The sequence below is a fragment of the Gavia stellata genome, chromosome 6 (assembly GCF_030936135.1).
Source record: "Gavia stellata isolate bGavSte3 chromosome 6, bGavSte3.hap2, whole genome shotgun sequence".
NCBI lineage: Eukaryota > Metazoa > Chordata > Aves > Gaviiformes > Gaviidae > Gavia > Gavia stellata.
Genome location: NC_082599.1, coordinates 26,847,348 through 26,868,622, shown reverse-complemented (window position 1 = coordinate 26,868,622; position 21,275 = coordinate 26,847,348). Strand labels below are relative to the sequence as shown.

Below are 21,275 nucleotides of genomic sequence, written 5' to 3'. Positions count from 1 at the left end.
AAGAGGTGAGGTGACCTGATAATATGTTCAAAGTCTCCCAACATTACTAGAAAGTGTATTCTGTTATTTTGGTAACATAATAAACTTGTAAATACATGACTGGGAAAAGAAAATGAACTGCCAGGGGCAAGTTTTTAACACAAGATGAAATTACATACAGTCTCCATTTGAGTATATGAAGACTTAAAGGATTTATGTTAAAAATTTACTTATTCCACCAGATAGATTCCCATAATATTTTTATTTTAATGCCAATTAAAAGACCAAATTAAGACTTTATAGCTTGGTTTTTTATACCCTTACTGTACCCTTTGTTATATTAAGTCCATTTTAAGATGACTACATCTGACTTTCTGTAGTTTGATGCATTTATCCACTTTCTACCTGTGCATCTTCTGAGCTTGACACGTGTGTGTGGCTCCTACCTCCAATATATACAGAAATACTGAAGTGTATAGAAGGAATTTCAAACAGTCACAGATACCCCATATGTAACGGCTGTAGACAGAGATGAAGTTGGTGATACTTCTTCTGCACAATAATAAATGTGTTTCCACCCCAATAGCTCCTGCTTTTCTTTTCCTGCATAAAGTTTCACAATAGATTTTAAATAAGCAATGCCATGGGAAAATACTTACAGTGAATACATATTTATGAGGATATCAACAAATCCATACAATTTTGAAAGAAGAAAGTTCTGTTAAATAACAAAGAGAAAAGACAGGAGAAGCAAGAGACGGAATTCATCCCTAACACCAAGACACCCACATTCTCCCCGTATCCAGACACAAAAGATGTGAGACAATCCAAAGCATCATTTACATGAGGAGACATCATACTGCATCCTTACTAACATAGAGTTTGCTGCACAGTGTTAAACCCTTTGATGATGATCCTGCTCACGTAAAATGGTAAGTCAAGCCCCTTTTTCAATATATCTTAATTTGCTTTTTTACCTCACTTTTTCCTGCATTCTGGTTATGTAATTTTCTCTCCCTCTCTCTCTCTTTTTTCTCAGGTTTATCTGAATCTGAAATGATGGAAGAGAAAGATGTGAGCTCAGGTGGCCATACAAGAAGCAAAGAAGCAGTGAAAAAGGTTCAGGGACACTTGAACAAAAAAAACCCAGGACACATGTATGAACACTTATTTACATATATTGAAAAATGTTACATAAGCTAATTTTTTGCATGTTGTATCTAAAGTAGCAACTGTGTTAATTACACTATTACTGGAACAGACTTTATAGGAAGGGGTATCTTCTATCATATTCTTAAATGAGACTGACCCACAGAAGAAGGGTGATCTGTGAACAGCACATTATGTTCTCTGTTATAAACCATGAAAATATAAATAAAACTCTTGCTGACTGATCTTTTAATATGGTCTTGCACATCAGGTCTGTATTTTTCATTTTTTGTATTCCACAAGACTAGTAATTTTAATACTCAGTTCTGATGGGGGTAAAGGAAGATACAGCTAATGACTGGAGGGATAGCTCTGATAATGAGAAACTGAATAATTGATCAGCTCCATGGGCACCAATGCAAATATGTTTGTAGACAGGACTAAGTTTGGTCACAAATCAGTAATGGTTCAGTAATTGGAAACTCATCCAGAAAAGCTTTAATAGCTCTTACTGTATTTTTATCACTTTCCTGTTCTAGTAGAGATAATATCTGTTCTCTTCCTTCTCCAGACTCTTCTGTAGTCATTGTATGGCATGAAAGTTTCAATTTCAGTTGCATTTTTATAGAATCCGTAGCAAGGCCAGTGCTCCACTGGGAGCTCCTGGGAGCCCTGTGCGGTCTCTCATGTTTGGCCATGGTATATCAGAGAGTGAGGACCCAGCATCCATTCAGGCATGCTCCAATCTCACTGTCAAGTCCCAGCTCTCTGCCACACATCTTATTTAAGCCTTAGTGTGTAAATAATCTGTACCCCCTCTTGCATGGGTACAGCAGCAGAGCTGGTAAGGGAGAACCCAAAGCAATCCATGTTTTATTACAAGCACCGTGATCTCGTTTTCTTAGCAAGGACAGATTGGGTGTGGGCTGGGCTGAGCCTGACACAGTCCTTTCCACTGGCAGTATCTGTAACTCAGCTCCTGCTGAGGTGGAAAGTGCCTTGGACATGGGGTATGATATGCTGAAGCCTGTTCTTGCCTCCCTGTGTAGATGTAGGTATACTTTAAAGACCCTAAGCTAGTTTTTGCCACTCTAGCTGATGGTGCAGCATGCACTCTCTGCCTCTAACAGGACCAGCAGCACAAGCATTTCACTATCACTGAGAAGTTGCTATCACTGTGGGCATGAGGTGGGATGACGAAGGGCACCAGGTTTATCTGTACTGCCTGAAGCCCATCTCCTTGAAGGAAGCAAGCCTTCAGGAGAAACCACTGATCTGCTTCCCACTGAGCATTGTTATTGAGACCAAGAGAAAGTGAGAAAGAAAGCACAAAAGCTGGTGTCCGCTAGCATTACAGTTTTTGAAGCAAAGCCATGGTATTAGTATTATTAAAATGGTATTAGTAATATTAAAAAAAAATTAGCATCGTCATAGAACACTATAAATACTATAAACACTATAAATAGTCTCACCGTTGACAAATTCAAGTGAAAACCATGACTGTCCAAGTGTATTAGGTTTTCCTCCCTATCACTGTAAAACAGTGGAAATAAAATGTTGAGCTGTGTGGGAAAATGAAGAGTGCATTTTAAGGGTAGTTATTGTGATTTATGGGGTTACAATACTGTTGACTTCCCGCATTTTCAAAGGAATAGACAGGGAATGAGAGCCAAGAAAACAAAGGAGATTCACAGCATTTCAGGAACAGTGTTAATTTTAGGTCTTTTTGCCATATAAGCGCTACCTTCCTCCTCTCTTGCTGCTTTCACTTCTTTCTGATGTAGCCTGGCAGAGTCTTGAGGGGATTAAAATAGATTTTTCTCAGATGAGGGGCCCATAGCTGATACCAGTGAAGACAAATGGCAAAAATGCTGCCACATGTGACTTGTGTTTGCCCAGCAATCCCCACGGTGCAGCCTCCACTGGAAACAGCAAAGGTGGAGCTCCACAAAGTAGAAGGGCGCATTGATCCTCTGAGTTGTTTCATATATTATACTTGGGGTAGAGCTTCAGGAGGCTCCATTCTTGTTAAATTAATTTAATTTTTTATTAATGTAACTATTTCCAAAGCTTTCCTGCCACTCTCAAAGCATCTCCAAAGTCTTTCATCTTAGTACCTCTGTTCCTCCATCCTGTTTCCACTGGGTTACTTACAGGGGCCTCCACAGCAAGTTTAGCCCCAAAGAGATGACTCAAAGCTATTCTAGAGTATCGTATGTAATCGAAGACCAAACTTGTAGCAGAGAATTACGGGCCAATGCCTAGTGGTCATGTCTTCTGAGTCTTCTTGCGTATATTCTATGCTAGGAGAGGGTCAGTGTTTTTGTGAAAGCTGTCATCATCTTGCCTAGGAGCCCTTCCTCTAATGAACGGTACAACTGGCTGTTTAAAACATTGCCCTTCTGCTGCCTCAGGTATAGGAATAAGGCTTGGGCCCAGTGTATATTTGTGAATTTACAAATTGTGCAAATTTTGTGTGTTTGCAGATTGTATTTGTGCAGTGACTTAACTAGGACAAACTGGCCTGGAGTGAATAAAATGTATTACTTGCTGTTGTGTAAGTCAAAGAGGGCCAAAGTCAGTCTCCAGTTAAACGCATGCCAAGCTCTATTGAAGTCAAATGGTTTCCACCAGTTTTCTGTCTCACCACACCATGTTGAGTGACGGAACTCTGGCTTTTTTTGTTCAGCTCCAAAGTAAAACAGGGAGCAAAAGTGCCTGTTGTGGGCGAGTGAACCAAATCCTTTAATTCATCATTTACAAGCAAAGGACTGAGGCTGTGCTTTAGCCTTGTAGGTGCCCCATTTGTCATCTGCAAATAAATACCCAATGCCATTTTTTTCCTTTCCCTGAGCAGGTTCAGGAGGACAAGCTCGCGTCTCCCATCGCTCCTATTTCCCCTGTGACATATGCCTGTCTTGCTGTTAGCTTTCACCAGTAAAGCACAGAAGAGCAGGTATTTGAGTGGCACAAGTTCTTTCCTGACATAGCAAATGTTATACCAGGACAGGACAGTCACAAACTGTCTTTTGAAACAGGAACCAGTGTACTCACTAACATCTCTCTAAGATCCATTTAACTTTTTTTTTTACACAAAAAGGATGCCATTGGTAATTGGGAAATCAGTAGAAAGAGGGGGAGAACAGGAAGGCTTGGCTCTAGTGCTCAGGTTTAGAGAGAAACTGTTCCAGCTAAGGAGCATTTCTGAATTGGACTACAAAGCACCATATCACATTTCTGAGGTTCATAGGTGTGATGGCTGAGCCTGAGAGGTGTAGGTAAGCACAGTGCTTGATGTGCATGTGTCTACAGGAGGGTCACCTCAGGAGGTGACAGGGAAAGGAAATTCCTGCTCTCTCTGCCTCTGCCCGCATCCACCAAACAGGACTGACACACGGAGAGGGCAGTCCCTCCTGCTGCTATTGCATTTCTCTACTATCAGCAGAATTGCAGTTCTCAGGGTATAATTCTTTGCTTCCTAACAACACTTGCTGCCTAGACTCCTCCTCACCAGTCCTGTCCAGCATTGCTAAAGCTGCAGGGACAAGGAAAATGGAGCAGTACCGTGCAGGATGCACAGGGACAGGATCTCCTGTTTTCCAGGTCTGGCACCCAAGCACAGCTGGCATGGGATCACTGACAGTATCCTGTGCCTGTGAGCGAAGGGCACGGTGACCTTCCTTGGAAGCAGAGAATGACTGTGACTTCATTTCAGGAACATGTGTTCACCTTCAGGAGGATGAGTTTGTTTTATGCTGACGAATCACTTACAAATGAAGTTTCTGCCAGCAGTAAGCTCATGGGCAGTGCCAGGACTGTGCTGCACCAGTTTTACCCTCATTGAAATCACGGGTTGCACTGGCATAACACTGCAGTAATTCAGGTGTAAATCAGAATCTCTTCTTCCATCCTAGGAAGGATCAAGTCTTCCCCCACCCACAAGGTTCAATGAGATTAATGCAGACTAAGGGACATTGTGAATTCAGAACCAGCCAATATTCAAAGAATTCTCACAAATTTTTAGGCTGGAATAATATCTGCATTCATTTTAAGACAGATCTGTCAGGATCTAAATGGCATGAAACAGAGCAGTAATTCCCATAATTTTTCCCAAGGTCTTTATATTCTTTTTTATATTCTCAAAACTCTCAGAGTAATGGAGGAAACAAAGCACCATCTAATCCTGGTGGTGTCAGATTCACTGATCTGACGTGGCATGCCATGGCCAGAATAGGTAGTATGGATGATTAAAGGACATTCACAGCATTCATAAAAGACACTTCTGTGAAGAGTATTTGTTGTTTATGTGGAACAAGTGAATCTGGGCTGCAAAGAAGTCAGTCACCATCTCTGAGAAAGATCTGAGCTTTCTCAACAACATTATTACAGTTGCTTTCTCATTGGGAAAGCACCATCAAATTAAGAGCTGCCATCAGAGGAGAAAAAAAAGGTTTAAGAGTGTTAAGAATAAGTATTTATTTTGGGACAGATTTCCTCATTTTTCTTTCCTCAGGAATTATTCTGTCTACATTTCAGTTGCTTGTTCTTTTAAAGCAGTACCAATTAGTAGGCTCAGGTTTCTCAAAACTGTTGCAGCATCACGAAGGGAGGGATGATAGCTTTCATGTAGCCCAGTCCCAAGGTATTTCATATCAAAACAACACAGGCTTTATCAGATCCTGTGGATGGTATTTCAGCAGTGTGATCCCTACACGCAGCCTCTATATAGGAGGCGGAGTGCTGTTTCCTCCGGAATTGTGATTCCAGAAAGGACTTTGTACTGCAAAATGCATTGTTGTCCCAAAGCTGAAGGCATCAGGTCCTGGGGCTTGTTCCCAGGTTTTCAGGCTGCATCTTTTCTGCTCAGGTGAGGAAGACCTGCACTCTCAGCCACAGCAAGGATGGAGGCCAAATATCCGTCACAGAGGCCAAAGTGCAGATTTAAATGTCTCTATGAAAAGTCTGATTTAACCTGTCATACTGCCTTATCATTATGCACCTGCACCGTTTCTGGACACTGAGGTTCTGCTGTTGCGGCAGTGAAAAGTGAGCACTCCCAGGACAGCTGTTTTCAAAGTCGGCAAACTCTCAGCATCCCTGGTCTTGTTGTCATCGACGGCAATTCTCCTGTCTGGCCATAGTGGCTGTTTGCAGCCACTGGGGTTTTTATATGAGCTTGTCATAGCTAAGCACATGCTGCCTGTATGTGCAAAATGAGTGAATCCACTCCAGATTTGCTAAAATTCATGACATGCCTTCAGATCTGCTGATCAAGAAAGGTGTATTTATTTTACCCTCAGAACTGACCTGTAGCGGTCCCTGAAAGGCCATTAGTCTTTCCTGGTGTGGAGTTGTGCTTGACTTGAGTTGTGATACCAATTCAGTTCTCCATGCTTTACTGAGGCTTTTTATTATTTTTTCCTTTGGTTTTCCTCAAGACATGGGATAGGTTTGTAACTAGAAAGTCAAGATGACCTAAAAATGTAGGGTGGGACTTGGGTGACCATAAATTTCTATCAATTGCACTGTCTCCTATGCATCTGAGAGACTGAAAGGTGAATAGATGATATGTCGTTAGCCCCTAAAAACACAGGCAGATCAACAAGTGCAAATGCTAACAGTTGCCTTTTTGGTGGATTCTATGCTATGCTGTAGGGACATGGCATCCCCTAATGAACTGTTCCCACACTTTCCACACAAGACCTCCCACATGAACAGCACATTTAAGCAGCTTAGGTTTTGATATTTCTTTGGGAATATAAAGCCATTATATTTAGAAACTTTGCTCTTGTAGAAGCAACTACTAATTCAAGATAATTCAAATTAAACTTGAGGTTCCTCTCCAAGTTTTCCTTAGCGTGTGTCTTTAAAAGGATCTACCTAAAATGTGAGAAATTTGAGTGTGAATTGGTCAGAAAGTAGATTTTTAAAAATCCCTCAAAAGATGGACATTTCCAAAAGGGATTACCCTGCAAAGGACAGTACCATAACGTTTCCAAAACACAATATTCTCCCTGATACCGTGCTGCCACAGCTATTTTCCTCACTGGGATTTGTCTGATTAAATGGCAGTGCTCCCAGTGCAGGCAGCTGTGTCTGAGTCCAAGAGACCATTCTCTTCACTCACACCTGGCTAAAACAGGTCAGGCGAATTAAATGCAGAGTGCTCTTTCCTCTCCAGGGACTGCTTCAGTCTACACTTCTATACTGTGAAGTCAAGCATCCAGGTTAGGTGAGATGAATGCCATCCATGCTATTTCATTGCCCTTTGGTGACTGCTGTGAAGACCTGTATTATTGCCCATTTTCAGTCATGACCTAGCCACCCTGCTCCTCTTGAAGGTATTTAAGACTGAACAGAAGTAGCCTGAAACAGAAGAGTAATAAATGAAAGGGCATCAAAGTGGTGGAGGAGAGGTGCCTGGAATAACTGAAGCTCTTAGCCTATTTCATTGGGCATTACCTCCTACAGGTGGGAGAAGATGGCAGCAGACCTTGTGAGCACTCTGACTCCATTTCCAGTCCAAATGAACAGCAGGTCGAGTAGTTCCTGTACTATTTTTTTCGGCTACCCTGACTGCCCCTGTTTTCTTCTCCTTGGGGCCCTTGTCTGACAGCCTCTCTGCCCTCCCCAACAGTCAGGCTCATACTTACAATGCCCTCCTGAAAAGCTGCCTCCCTCCGGCAACCCCAGCTCAGAAACCAAGCTTGCTGGGGATGACGAGGCTGTGTTTTGCTCTGCCTCTCACCCTGCGTGACACTTACCATGGTGCACCCCACCGGTGAGGAGCTGGTGCCCACCGCGCGCTGGCAGTGCTGGATGCACCATGGGAACCCCTCAGGAGCTCAGCCCAGTGTGGTGCCCTGCGGAGTTCAAAGCTGCGGCCCCAGGAGAGCAATCGCTGCGGCAGCTGGGACTCAAGGATGTGTATTAATTCCTGTCCAGAATGCCTAATTCTGGGCTGGCTGCTTCGCTATAGCGTAGACATGGACACAGATGCTGTTAAAAATATCCCCCATTGTTTAATTTCATATTTTGCTTTCTGGTAATACAAAACCTCGGAACCCTCTGAGCAACTGTGTACATTTTGTTCTGTAAATGGTTTAAAAGTATATTAAAACATTAATCTTAGCCCAAGCCCCTGTGTGCCAGGTTTCTGACTGGAACACAATTTAATGGATGACTCATAGTAGATATATTTTATAACAGTATGACATTCTGATAGCCAGTGATTTACAGCTACAATACTTAGCACTGTCTTCCTTTGGAAAGTCCTTTTATTGCTTATTTGTGTAACATATGGATACTTGGAATTTAAGAATATTTTCATAGAACAGTGTTCTAATAGCCAGAAAAAAACCCCAACCAAACAAACACGTAAGGCAGATCAGTAATTAAACTTCAAGCTACTCCTTTAAAACGCTAAGTTAAGAATGTCTGAGAATATATTGTATTGCTCTCGAACTGGATTTGAATAAATCATGTCTGGCCTCCGTGGCAAGCAGTACAAACTCTCCTCAAGGAGGGTCCTTTGCTACCGTGCACGAGGGAGGTTCACAGATTGGAAGTGGAACCAGACTAGTAAGGTCAAATATGTTTATTTCCTTTTAAACAAAGAAGTGCACAGCTGTCGTGATAGCCCATATAGCTGACTTGGTTTAAAATCAATAACCTTGGTTGGCCTATTCTTAAGAATTTATTTGAGATGTCAGTCAGGGGCATTTCAATGGATAGCGAGCATTTGAAAAGAGAGGTTTCATTATGCACACCTAGGGGCTATCCCACCCTTGCTTTCCATAGGGCAGGCTCTCCGGAGTTGGCAAGGACCGGTGTAAAACACAGACCTCCTAACGTGCCAGCCTGAGTCCCTTCACCCAGGAAAGCATCGCAGGAATGAGAACACACAGGAATCTATACAACTTCCCTATGCCAAAACTGAGTTAGTCCTTTTACTCTGACTGAATTACTAGGAAGACCTGCTCAAAAACAATTAGCAGTTTATTTCACATTACATTTAGTTATTATTGTTGAAGATAGTATTCTGGGTTTTATGTAGTCTGAGTGTTTTGGTTTGATTTGCCCTAATGGGTAGTGATGGTAATTAATGCTGCAGCTTTCTGTCTGTAAGCTATTAACCGATAACCAAGGAGAGCCTTAACAGGGAAATGACAAGTGCATGGGATGAGAGGGTGCTGAATTAGCCAAGGAGAGTGGCATGCCAATTACATTACTGCACAATTGCAGGGTCCTGTGTAGGCAAATGGACCTTTGGGACTCGTTTGACAGGAATGGAACATTAACAGTATTTATAACACACCAATATATCCTGCAAAACATCATAGACACCAGTTCTAGCTCCTTCTTCTAAATGGAGAATAAATTATTTTATTTCTTCTCTGTGAAATGGTTCCAGCGTCCTTCTGAAGTGCTTTCGTTACATATTACAGCTGAGGTGTTCACAAGAGCTACATGACTCCTAGCAAGACTTGCAAGAGAGGAGAATATGACTGACTGTATTCCTGTTGCCCACTTTTCCCCCTGAGCAGTTAGCCGGAGTTTAAGGCCATTGCAGGTTGCTTTCATGAGGAAGGAAAATTAACAATAAAGGAGATTTTTTCTCAGGTGCTCTCCTGCAGATCTGTAAAGAACTTTCCTCAGCTTTGGTGTTCATCAGTGCAGTGAGAACAAGTAGCAGGAGGCAGCCTCCTTGCTTGCAGATCGAATTTCTTGCCAAGCTGTATTCTGCCAAAAAAAGGTTCATTCTTGGCCGTCCTCCCAGAGCCACAAAGGAGCTGCTTTCTTTGGTAGTTACCTGGCCTTTCCTGGTAATGGCATCACACTTTCCCTTGCTACATAGCCACCAACCTGTGCAGTGCAAAGCTGTCTGTCTCCAGGCTCTCAAAAAGAGGAACATTTGTATATTCCTTTGTTCAGGAGACAGGCACACCAGCCTGAGCAGCAGTTACTGGGCTATGTCCTCTCAGCCTGCCCTGCTCATGAATTGAAACCCACTAGCTTCAGTCACCTGCACACCCACAGACTGAGACCTCATGACATTTTACTCTCCTTCATAGTGTGAAGGTGCGGCGATAATCCTTTGAGTCCTGGATTTGACTGTGCTGCATATTGTACAAGACACAACAAGGACAGAGCCTCTACCTCAACGAACTTGCAACAAAACATATTTGACTTTAGCAGAAGACAAAACCCCCAGACATGTTTTTTATCTCAAAGTTAACAGTTATCAAGCATGGAAGTGGTGGAAGATTTCCTTCTGTATCATCTTGCAGTTTTATTTTACTTGTTTCTGTAAGAATAAACACTTCATAAAACTTACTAGTTCTGCAATTTTCCCAGCTAAAACTAAAGTACACCGAGATGTTTGTTACATTTGTCATGTTTTATTTGTACCATGCATGAAGTTCAGTTCTCGTCAGTAACAGGTTCTTCTCTTTTAACTGCTCTGACCTAAGAAAAACTCTCTCTTTATTGTAGGAAAATATTTCCACTGCATCACTTAGCCACAGATGAAATGTGCTGCATTTGTCAGCTCATCCAAAGCAAAGACTGATTTTTGCTGTAGTTCGATTAATATGAATTTAGCATAATTCATCTCAATACATTGTTGTGCTTAAACTCTTTATGCTAACTTTTTCATATTGGTTCTGAAATTAATGAGATGTGGATCTAAGTACTAATGAGACCCATCCGTCACACTTTGGCAATGGTATTCTTACTTCTTTAACTTACCGCATAGGAAGTGATTAAATGCCTCAAAAGAGTCATGAGCTGTCTGCATGGCCATTACTCTAAAAGATAGGTATATGATTCATTTTTAAAGCCACAACTGATAGTTCATATGGAGGGTAGAGGAAAGAAAGAAATGTTGAGGAAATGATATAAATGAAGTTTAGGTATGTAGTTCTCAGGCAGTGAGCTTTCTATGTGTGCATTTGTTTGAGCTACAAATAAAAGTTCTGGTAAAGACTGACATAGTTCAAATGGAAGGTATGTTCAGTCGGTCTCTGCTCAGAGGGTCAGTGAACAGTGCAACAGCTGGCAAAGAGAAGCAAGGATAGTCATCATCTCCCTTTCAGTTCGGTGATGTGAAATGGTGAAAGCATTAAGTTAAAATGACAGTTTTGAGAATGTACCGTGGATTTTGTTGCAGAGCTCACCAGCCATGCTCTGCTCCCTTCCAGCTGCCAGGCTGCAGTGCGAGACCGTTCCCAGAGCCCCAGTGGCTAGATGGAAAGCTGAGGTGACTTTGGTCTGGCGCAAACAGGACCAGCCTGCATGCAACATGCAGGCACCCCGAATCATTCCCACTGGAGCCATCTGCGAAATGATGCTTCGAGCTCTCGGGTCGACCCCCTGATCTGCAGCTCCTCCGAGGAGATCCCCACAGGGGAGCATGGGGCTGGCCCAGCCCAAACCTGGGATACAGCAGATTTTATCAAACCTGTCTGGAAAACTACTGTGATGGCTCAGAAAGTTTGCTGACCTTTAGAGGCTGGGGTAGCTGGCCGATGTCAGGGAGGGTGCTGCCTGAATGTGTGTGCAGCCTTTGGGAAGCACCAGTCAGTCAAGGCAGCCCTTGTGGAGACAGGTGATGGATAAGGCCAGCCACCAGCTGGGAGGCTGCATTGAGCACAGGTGAGGGAACAAGGCAAGAAACATACTGACTCAGACCTGTGAAAAACTGTCCAAGGATGATTTAAGAACCTTAATGAACACATTTACCAACAGAAAAAGGAGCAAATGCTTCTTCTTCCTTTTTCTTTTTCTTTTTTTTTTTTTTTTAACCTTTTCAAACCACTATACAACCCTTTTTGGGCATACATTGTAAGAACTGTTCAGACGCAGTGTGGAATAAAGATGTGACTGTCTGCTCTGCCCTGTGTGGTGAGCAGAAAAAATGAATCACCAAAAATAAAAATCAGTCCTTCAAGTTAATCCTGTCAGAATCCTATGTCCTAACCTATCAATAATCCTATATTTTCATGAGTACCAAGCTGCACTGCAAATATTGAAACAGAACTAAATGCACATGTTTGGGCAATTGCTTTGGGAATGGTTTTGCAGCAACAGAAGGTAGTGCAGTGGATGGCTAACAAGCTTTTCTGGTCCGGGGGGCAGTCCAGACGAACACAGAACATGCAGTCCTCTCCCAGCTGAACTGCCAAAATGTCTCTTTAAAGAGACAAGTAAATCCTAAAGACATCTTTTATAGCCCAGGTAGTCAGCTTGGAAAACATCTGCAGAAGTTAAGGGGAAGGAGTATTTTCCTGTGGCCACAGATGACAACTGTCGCTTTGCAATTGCTGTGTGACCTCAGATTTCCGAGTAGCATGTGACTCTCCCCTAGGAGCAGTGGGTCTCAGCACAGCAATGCTCTCCCACTCCTCCTGGCCCTCCTGGGTGCTGGTGGCATGGAAGCCCATGTGGAGGACCTCATTGCCCTCTCCAAGGAGGTGGATGGACATGAGATCCTCTCAGAAGAGGAACAGCATTGTCTCGCACCAGCTGGCTCTCTGGTAGTGGACACGACACGCTTCCCTCCACCACCTGCCCACCGCTTCCCAGCATGTTGAAGCCACCATCTCTTGCGAAGGTCTATGTCTGCAGCCTCATCTGAACTGCAGGTGGGAGCTTCCCAGCTTCGCTGGCTCCGTTTAGCTCCATGTGTTGCTTTGTTATTTGGACAAAATAAAGTAAAGCTGTCTTCTCACAAAGAGGCGCAGCCAGTATCCCTGGTACCCTACCAAAAAATCTCCACTGCCAACAGCACCTGTCCTTCACGAAGGAGTGAGTTCAGAGCTGCGTGAAGTTTAAAACGTAAGTGACTCTGGCTCAGATGGGAGAGCTGAACAAACCTTAGAAAAGGTTCTTCAAAATTAGAAGAAATCACTTAAACTGGAGCTCTAAGTTACTGTCTTCTTCAGAGCCTTTCTTCTACATCTAGAACAAGTTGCTTGTTTCAGTTCTAAAAACCATCAGATTACCGACTTTTGAAGGGGATTTTTTGTTATGTGGTACTTTTTGGAGTGCTGTTATCATACATTTTTTCTATTTTGTGAGGGCTGTTCCATTCATCTCATTTATAAACATTTAAAATCCCTGTTCCTGATAGGTGCTGAAGAAACCCAGCAAAAGCTGGGGATTTTTGTTCCACTTTGCTTTCTTATAGCCTAGCAGTAACATTTGTCTTTGCCTGCTTAAATGCAAAATGATGGTCAAGTGCATGACATTATCTCATTTGTCTAACAGGTAAGCTGCAAAGTGCTGCAATTCTTTCATCAGTACATGTTGGGCTGCAACTACTTCTGGATGCTGTGCGAAGGCATTTATCTTCACACGTTAATTGTGGTGGCAGTGTTTGCTGAAGAGCAGCGTTTGCACTGGTATTACCTCTTGGGCTGGGGTATGTATGTTATCATTTGTAGCAAGGTGGTTGATTCTTTCAGATGTTTGAATTCTTCTAGCACTTATACACCTGAATTATTGTATTTATACCACTAGATCATAGCTTAAGATTGAGTTCTTGAGTCCTACATTTGACTGCATTTATTTGGATGGGCCTAGAGACTTAAAATATCAGCAGGAGTCAGTATCCATTATTTGCTGCATCTTGGGATTTGCTGAAGGAAATGCTTAAGTTTTGTTAAGCAAAGCTTTGGGAGAGAAATAGATTTCTAGCCAAACACATCTCTCTTCTGAACAAAAGTTGTCTATTTTTGTCACTTTATAAGCAAAAATACTAATCTGTGACAGTACCTATGAAAGTATATTTTTTCTGCAATAAAGAAGTGGAAAAATCAGTATCTATGTCTCCCAGAGTGAAAAAACACAGCATGCAGAAAGAGGAACCTGAATTTCTCTGGAAGTGAATCCAGTATCAGATATATTTTGGCAGATGTTATTTTAAAGGAGAAGATTTAATTTTACCTACACAGGAGTAGATAATGGCTCTGCTGTGAGGGCTGATTTTGTCCAACAACAGTGATCTTTAAAGCATTTTGAGAAACATACAGGTGTCAATAAGCAAATCTCAATGATATTCTATAAGCGAGGTTACAAACCCATACACTATGGATGCAAACTGTATGTAGTCACATGCATGTTGCCCAAGGAACCATGACTAGGTCTGGTCCTTCATCTCCAAATATGCAGATGTCTTCTGTTTTCACTAAGGGATCCCTTGCCTTTTAATTAGTAGCAAGAGCAAATATTTATCCTTTGGACTGTCTGCTCCAATAAAAGGCCATATAAATACAACCAATATATTACAGTGGAGTGCAGTCTCTTTCACATTTAAATCACTATTGTACATTCAGTCCACATCAGTGTTGACAGAAAATCATTATCAAGAGTTTTTTCCCAGTTTGAGAACCATGAATTTCTGGCCTCATTCCAGTTTCTTGCGAGCCAGTCCCCGTATCTTGAAACCACTGGTGCAGTTCAGCAGCAAATGATGGACCCTTATCCATTTCCCACTGCACTTAGGGATGTTCACTTGTATTCATCTCTTGCAATCCCAGTCTGAAGCAGATAGAATTTATCTTTGTTTTCCATCCTCTTTGGAGATACTATACTTGTTCAACATTATTTCATTTACAGCAGGAAAATAAAAAATAGCCCTACTGCTTAAACAGAGAAAAATTAGGAATTAATTAGATCAGAGAAAAATGACCCAGTTCTGAAAGCTCTGAAAAAATTTAAAACTCTGACTTCAACCACTTATTAGCATGATTTTCTAGTTTATATGGATTGGAGTGGCAGATAACAGTTTCCAGGCATGTAAGAACTCAACTTTTTTTTTTTTTTTTAATAAGAATGCCATCATGCACTCTTTTTTCTTATGAGAATGGCATTTTTTCTGAGAAGAGAAGGACCCTGTCATGCTCTTGGAATTAAAAGTATGTGGAACATCATCAGCTCTTAAATGAAGACAACCTTCCTGAAGTACCCTAAATTGAGTCAAGGTTTCTGGACTTTGTCAATCCAAATAGCTGAGCCCTCTTGGAGCAAGCAACTGAGCTGTCACAAAGTTCTCATAGTTCAGAATATTTGAATATACAAAGTCTGATAGGACTCTGCTTTTGAAATGGCAGCCCTATTTGAAGAGTCATTTTAAACATTTTCTTCCAGATAAAGCTTTATCCATTTGCATGTCTTGAGCATAAGCCTTCCCAAAATAGTGTCGTTCCATACATACATTTCTCCAAAGGGCAGTGCAGAGCAACCAGAGCAGGTTGTGCTCTGAATTAGAATTCATAAGATCAGGGTAAATGTACAACACAAGATGAAGTTACTCATTATTCATTGTTATAACTAATCCCTATGCAAGATGTAGATTATTTTATTTTGAAAAATCAGTAGTGACATTTGTAAAATAGCTTTATAAGAAAAATAAAAATCTGAGGAAATATAAAACACTCTGCAAAAGGTTTGAGCTAATTGAATGGAATCTGACACGGACAGAAGTATTTCCAGGCTGATACCTTCAGGTGCCCCCTTCTCCGGGAACTGCTGCTGGGGATGCCATTTCTCATTTGTTATTGTTTCACTGGGTCAGGAAATCACCCTTATGCAGGGCAAGAAAACAGTATCAAATGTGTGCATCCAGCCACAGTCCACTCTGTCTGGCTGCTTCAGGCAGCTTCATCCACATAGAAGTGAAAAGGGAATCATTTATTTGGAGAGTGCTGAAACAGAGTGCCTTCCCAATTTGACTGGAAATACAATTAAGCATAATGGCCAGTTTGTGCCATAAAGTACCTGGCATGACCTAAAGGGATATGTCATAACTTTTCCTGGGATGGCTGGGGTAAGACCTTTTCTATGTTATTCACTGTTCACCATGTGTTGGCAGGACCCCTGGAGTGATACATGCTGTGCCACTAAGACCCAATAGACCTTGGTGCTCCACTTCTCATTAACTCTCTGCCTTTTGGCCCTTTACAAGAGAAGACCAACATCTAGCCCTAGAAGAGCCCATCCAGCCTGCAGCTGGAAATTTAAGCCATAGACAGTCATGAGCTTCTTACCCTGTAACTGACTAATGAAAACTTTCCGTCACATTCTCAAGATTTGCTTGTGAGTTTGTTGAGCCAAATATTCTAGGCTAATGCATTTAGCAGAAGAAAAAAGGTCCCTTGGCATCATGTGGAGCACTCCACTCGTGATACTCCAGGCCAGAGCTTTCAGATGAAGAATATTTGCTATTACAGAAAGACCCCTTAAAAACTGCCCTTCAATCTGTCTGTCAACAAAACTGGCCTAGACTTTCTCCATTTCCAAATCAAAAGGATTTTCTCAAGCAGTCAATCCCATAAGCTCACCCTGAGGTTGGAAGCTCCTTTCTTTCTGTTCTGAGCTTTTTGTTGTTCTACCGTGCATCATCAACCCAAAAAGGCATTCTGCAGCCAGAGGCCAAGTAATTGTTTTCTAACAATATATAGAGGAGAAGGCAATCCAGTTTGTTCTCCCACAGCTGCATTGTCCTCCCAAGGTAAACTGCAGTAAGAACTTTTTTTGGCAGTAGAGTAAGTAGCTGTTGCATAAAGATACCTAGAGACATCAGTGTCCTATTTACATACTTTTTTGACCTTATTCTCACTCCAGCATTTGCTGGCCTGTGCTCTGAGGTGAGACTTCCCCAGAATTTGGCTAAGGATTCTCTATCTCTTCTAAAAGTGTTTATGAAATCGTTAACACCCAAAGAAACAAGGAGCCATGTTCTTCCCTTGGGTATCAACAGGACATTTTTACACATTTTTATTTCTAATTATAGAATATCCAAAGCTCATAAGAAACGTCCATGGTTTACAGGGAACAGGCAGCAGTAACACCAAAGGTGTCCACAAAGCTCTCTGCACAGGACAGACAAGGCAGTAGATCATCTCCCCACTGGCCAGCTCTCTGTATGTGCAAGGTTGTACAAACTGGGGTCAGTATTATAGTGCAAACTCCCCAATTCCAGGTTTCTAGCCTATTGGAGAGGGACACAACATACCAGCAAGCTGAAGGAAGATGGACAGGAGGGGACTAGATTGTCACTTTTAATGTCAGGCTGGAAGTAAGAATTTGAGGCTTCCAGCTTGTTAGGCATGGCATGTTCCCAAGCCTTTGGCATGGTGCAAATCTGCTCCTGTCAGCTCCCTGTGAAAGCAGTGGCTTCTCCTGAGATGTCACAGATAAGTCAGGAGATGTGGATTTATGGTATCCACAGCTCCACTCCCTGCTGAGATAAAGCTGCATGGGATGGGCTTGGCTGCACAGAGGCTGGGAACCTGCAGAAGATATTACAAATCCCCATCCCAAAAAACAACCTCCTGGCTGCTCCAAACATTTTCTCTTGCCATAGGCTCCAAAAGAGCAACTCCTCGCTCTGTTGTTTAGTGCTCCATAATCTGGCATGAGAGTTAATGTGCCTCTCTCTTGCCCAACAGTAAAGTACATGGTTTTAACAAGTGTCCCTGGTTTCTCTGCTGAGAACCGAATGGTCCCTGCATCCTTCCCACACTGCCTGCTCACACCCCTCCCTGCACAAGCCACAGCAGTGCAGGGGAGCCTGGCAGCAGCTTTGTGATGCCCCAGGAGAGCGTGGCCCATGGGCTTTGCTTCTCCTTTTGGCCTGCCTTCAACGTTATTCCCTTTTGCATCTCACCATTGAGGTAATGCTAGGGCCCTGAGTGCGATGGGATTGCAGTTCTTTTCCTGAAAGCTGTGATTTGACATACATGTGTTTTGTGGACAAAAGACTTATTAGTTTGTTTGACACATGAAATTCAAGCTAAAAAAATACCAAGACTGATCTATAACTTTAATCATTTCAGGGTTCCCTTTAGTGCCAGCATCTATTCATGCTGTTGCAAGAGCCAGATACTTCAATGACAAGTGAGTAGCATGTCTGTTTTTGAAGGAACTTAGCATTATTTAACTGTGTAACACATTTTATTTGAGTTAATAATAAATTTTGATGGTGTATTTCCCCTCCAGCTGCTGGATGAGTGTTGACACACATTTGCTCTATATTGTTCATGGACCTGTAATGGCAGCTTTATTGGTAAGAGTATTATTTGCTATCAACAGTTTAATAATTATTTCAGAAATGCTGCTAACCTGTACAGAATAGAAGTGTCTGTACTTTAAGTATTTTGGTCAAAAGTCAGAAGTAGCTAGAGGTTTTCTATACTCAGTGTTACAAGGACAGGTTTTCAATACTTTTCAAAAACAAGTCCTGTAAAGGGACCTCCCAGTAAAGAATCAGATTTTGAGGCAAACAGAATCACTAACTGCTTTTGAAAATCAGGGCGGTCACTCTCTCCCAGCATAGCTTATTTGTGACAAATGTACTGCATTTATGTGACACCGATGAGGCATTTCGCTATGCCTTAGCTGGGGTGAGCTGAGTGCAGGCTGGTCACTCAGCACAAGTTTCACTGGTCACTGAATCGGAATGGTCCACAGGTAGGGAGCTAAACTAGTCCAGGGAAGGGACTGGACTGGGCTGTCTGAGACAAGATTTAAACTGCTGCTCGGCAATGTGTGTACATATAGCATCTTGTATGCCAGTGGTGCTGTTTGGCATGGTAACCCTGACCTTCCTGAAAGGTGCAGAAAGGGTTTTATTTGACCCAAGCCCCAAGCGCAACTCAGTGTGTTACCCAAGATGCACTTTCAGCTTTTGAGCTGCCTCTCGCTTGCAAATATCTGCATGGACATACCTGCAGTAATTACCTTGGAGATCAAACAGTAGGGCAGTGAATAAAGGGAACACCTTTGAATAAAGAAACAACTTTCTGTCTAATAGCTGAAAAACCTGAAAATCTTTCTACCCTTTCTTGAGAAGCAGTCTTGCACATCAGCAATGTGAAGAAGCCCATTCCTCCCTGCCATATAGTCTGCTGTTCCCATAGAATCACATCTATTGTGGATTTACTGGTTCAATCTTGATTGCTTCTGCTGTTGTAATGCCAACTCACTTCTAGGAGAGACCATTCAACCTTTGTTTTTATCACCATGCTCCAGGTCTGTCCATCTTCACCACAAAGAAAAAAGAACGGACTGTTTTTTATGGAAAAAGAGCCATCTTTAACTGTTTTCAAAATAAGGCATTGTATTTCCAGGCTTGTGCTTATGCCATTTCCAGTCTTATTTTTCTTGTGAAGATGTCAATGTCTACAGAATGTTCTGCATGATTTGCTATAAAAATCCCATAGTGACAGACTGAGTCAGAAGAGCTGAGGATTTTTACCTTTGTAAAGTCTTTTTTCCACTTTTCACAGTTGCTTCCAGAAATTCTTAAAGTGAAGGTTAAGCAGAGTGAGTGAAGTCAGAGTATGATGGAGAATAAGGTTTAGATTTAATGCTAAATGGGACCTCAGAAGTCATTTATTATTCTTTTTTTCCAGTAGAGCACAAATGTAAAACAGTTGAAACGTCTCTCAGTAGTTAAAATGTGATGAAATGTTTTACCAAAGCTTACTGATTCATGTTTTCTTGTTCTGAAAGATTCAGCTGTAATTTCTCATACATCTACAGAATTTGAGCTATTAAAATATCTATGTAAGTTATGCAACTTACATACTTATTTTAAAAAATCATCTGAAAAAAAGTCTATTGAAGTTCCGAAGCATAGGTGCCTGATATTACTGTTAACAGAGTGGAAAAGAGTGATCTGGGTCCACTGGAGAGAGAGAAGGTCTGTGACACCTAGGATGTCCACAGGGTACCCACTGGGCTCATTATCAGCCTGGGTCTGCCCTCCCTGTTCCTCCTCAGGTGCTCAGCACATCCCGCGAGGAGCAGGTTCCCATATGCTGAGCACCCACAGCTGGAATCAGATTTCCAGAAATGACTGAGGCGATGAGATGCTGAGCTACTTGGCATTGCTGACCGTAAGGGTCAGGGGCAAAACTTTCTGAAGTGTCTGGCGTTTCTGCCCTGAGCCAGCAAGTGTTAACTTTTATGTGTGGGTAGTGTCCCACAGGGTCTGTGCAGTCTGGTGGAGGCAAGGGGTAGCCTAGGTTTTTCTCAAGAGCAGCCTTGCCCCCCTGCTCATACACAAGCCTGAACTATTGGCCCATGTAAGCTGGAGCACATTCTTCAGATAAATTGTATGCCCCCAAATGTCCCATATGCCCAGGGACATGCTGGGGTTTGTCTCATCTGGCTGCAGACATCTTCAGTGCAAACTGAAGCAAGATACCTATGTGACCTTCAGACTCAGAAGAGAGACATTGTTGGTCCTAAGGGACAATTTGTCCATCCCGTTTAAACTTTAGACAGAAAAATGAGATTAATTGTTCCCTGGAAATCCTAAATTTGCCCACATCGGTGTCAAAACAGCCAGGCTTCCTAGAACTGATCCCCACCTGCCTGAAACATCCATACAGGCTTCCTAAAGGAAGTGTGCAGAGCAGCTTAACAACTTTTTTCTGAAGACATTCAAGGTACTTTCCAAGGCCTGATTCCCAAAGAGCTGCCCATTATGAGCTATGATGAAGATAGAAAGTTACATTTTACTGCCATTTATGTGCTCTGTATTTTTGTTTTGAATGTCTGTTTAATTTGAATGCTTTCACCTATAACGACTTTGCTTTTCCAGGTCAATTTTTTCTTTTTGCTTAACATTGTCCGAGTTTTGGTGACAAAGCTAAGAGACACCCACCGTGCTGAGTCCAACATGTATATGAAAGCTGTCAGAGCCACTTTAATCCTGGTGCCCTTACTAGGAATTCAGTTTGTTATTATTCCCTGGAGACCAGAGAACCGACTTGCTGGAGAAATATATGATTACATCATGCATATATTAATGCATTACCAGGTATGTTATATAGTAGCAACCTCAGCTTAGGTGAGGTACTTGCTGTTAAGTTCATTTAGCCAAAGATGCTGTTGCCAGTTGGTTTTCCCTGAAACTGAGCATGACCGTGGTTTTGCAGTTCTTTTCCAACCACTTTCACATTATTGGAGTATCTGCCTTTGCACAAGTAGCACCGCTGCATAAAGAACAACCACAAGGTGGGGAAAACAAAGAAAAATGTAGCAAAAATTATCAGATGGCACTATTTCTAAACAAAGGAGAGAAAACGGAAATCACAGAGGGCTTTTATGTTCCATCATGAGTTCTGTTGAAG

General features: G+C 42.1%; 1 protein-coding gene across 1 annotated transcript in view; it reads left to right on the top strand.

Annotated features, from left to right (window-relative positions):
- The window catches only part of CALCR (calcitonin receptor), a 78,328-nt gene that overhangs the window by 40,294 nt on the left and 16,759 nt on the right, over window positions 1-21,275 (top strand). Inside the window, exons 7-10 of the mRNA XM_059818986.1 lie at window positions 13,399-13,552; window positions 17,970-18,030; window positions 18,133-18,199; window positions 20,744-20,962. Coding sequence (XP_059674969.1) covers window positions 13,399-13,552; window positions 17,970-18,030; window positions 18,133-18,199; window positions 20,744-20,962 — 501 coding nt within the window. The remainder of the gene's footprint in view (window positions 1-13,398; window positions 13,553-17,969; window positions 18,031-18,132; window positions 18,200-20,743; window positions 20,963-21,275) is intronic.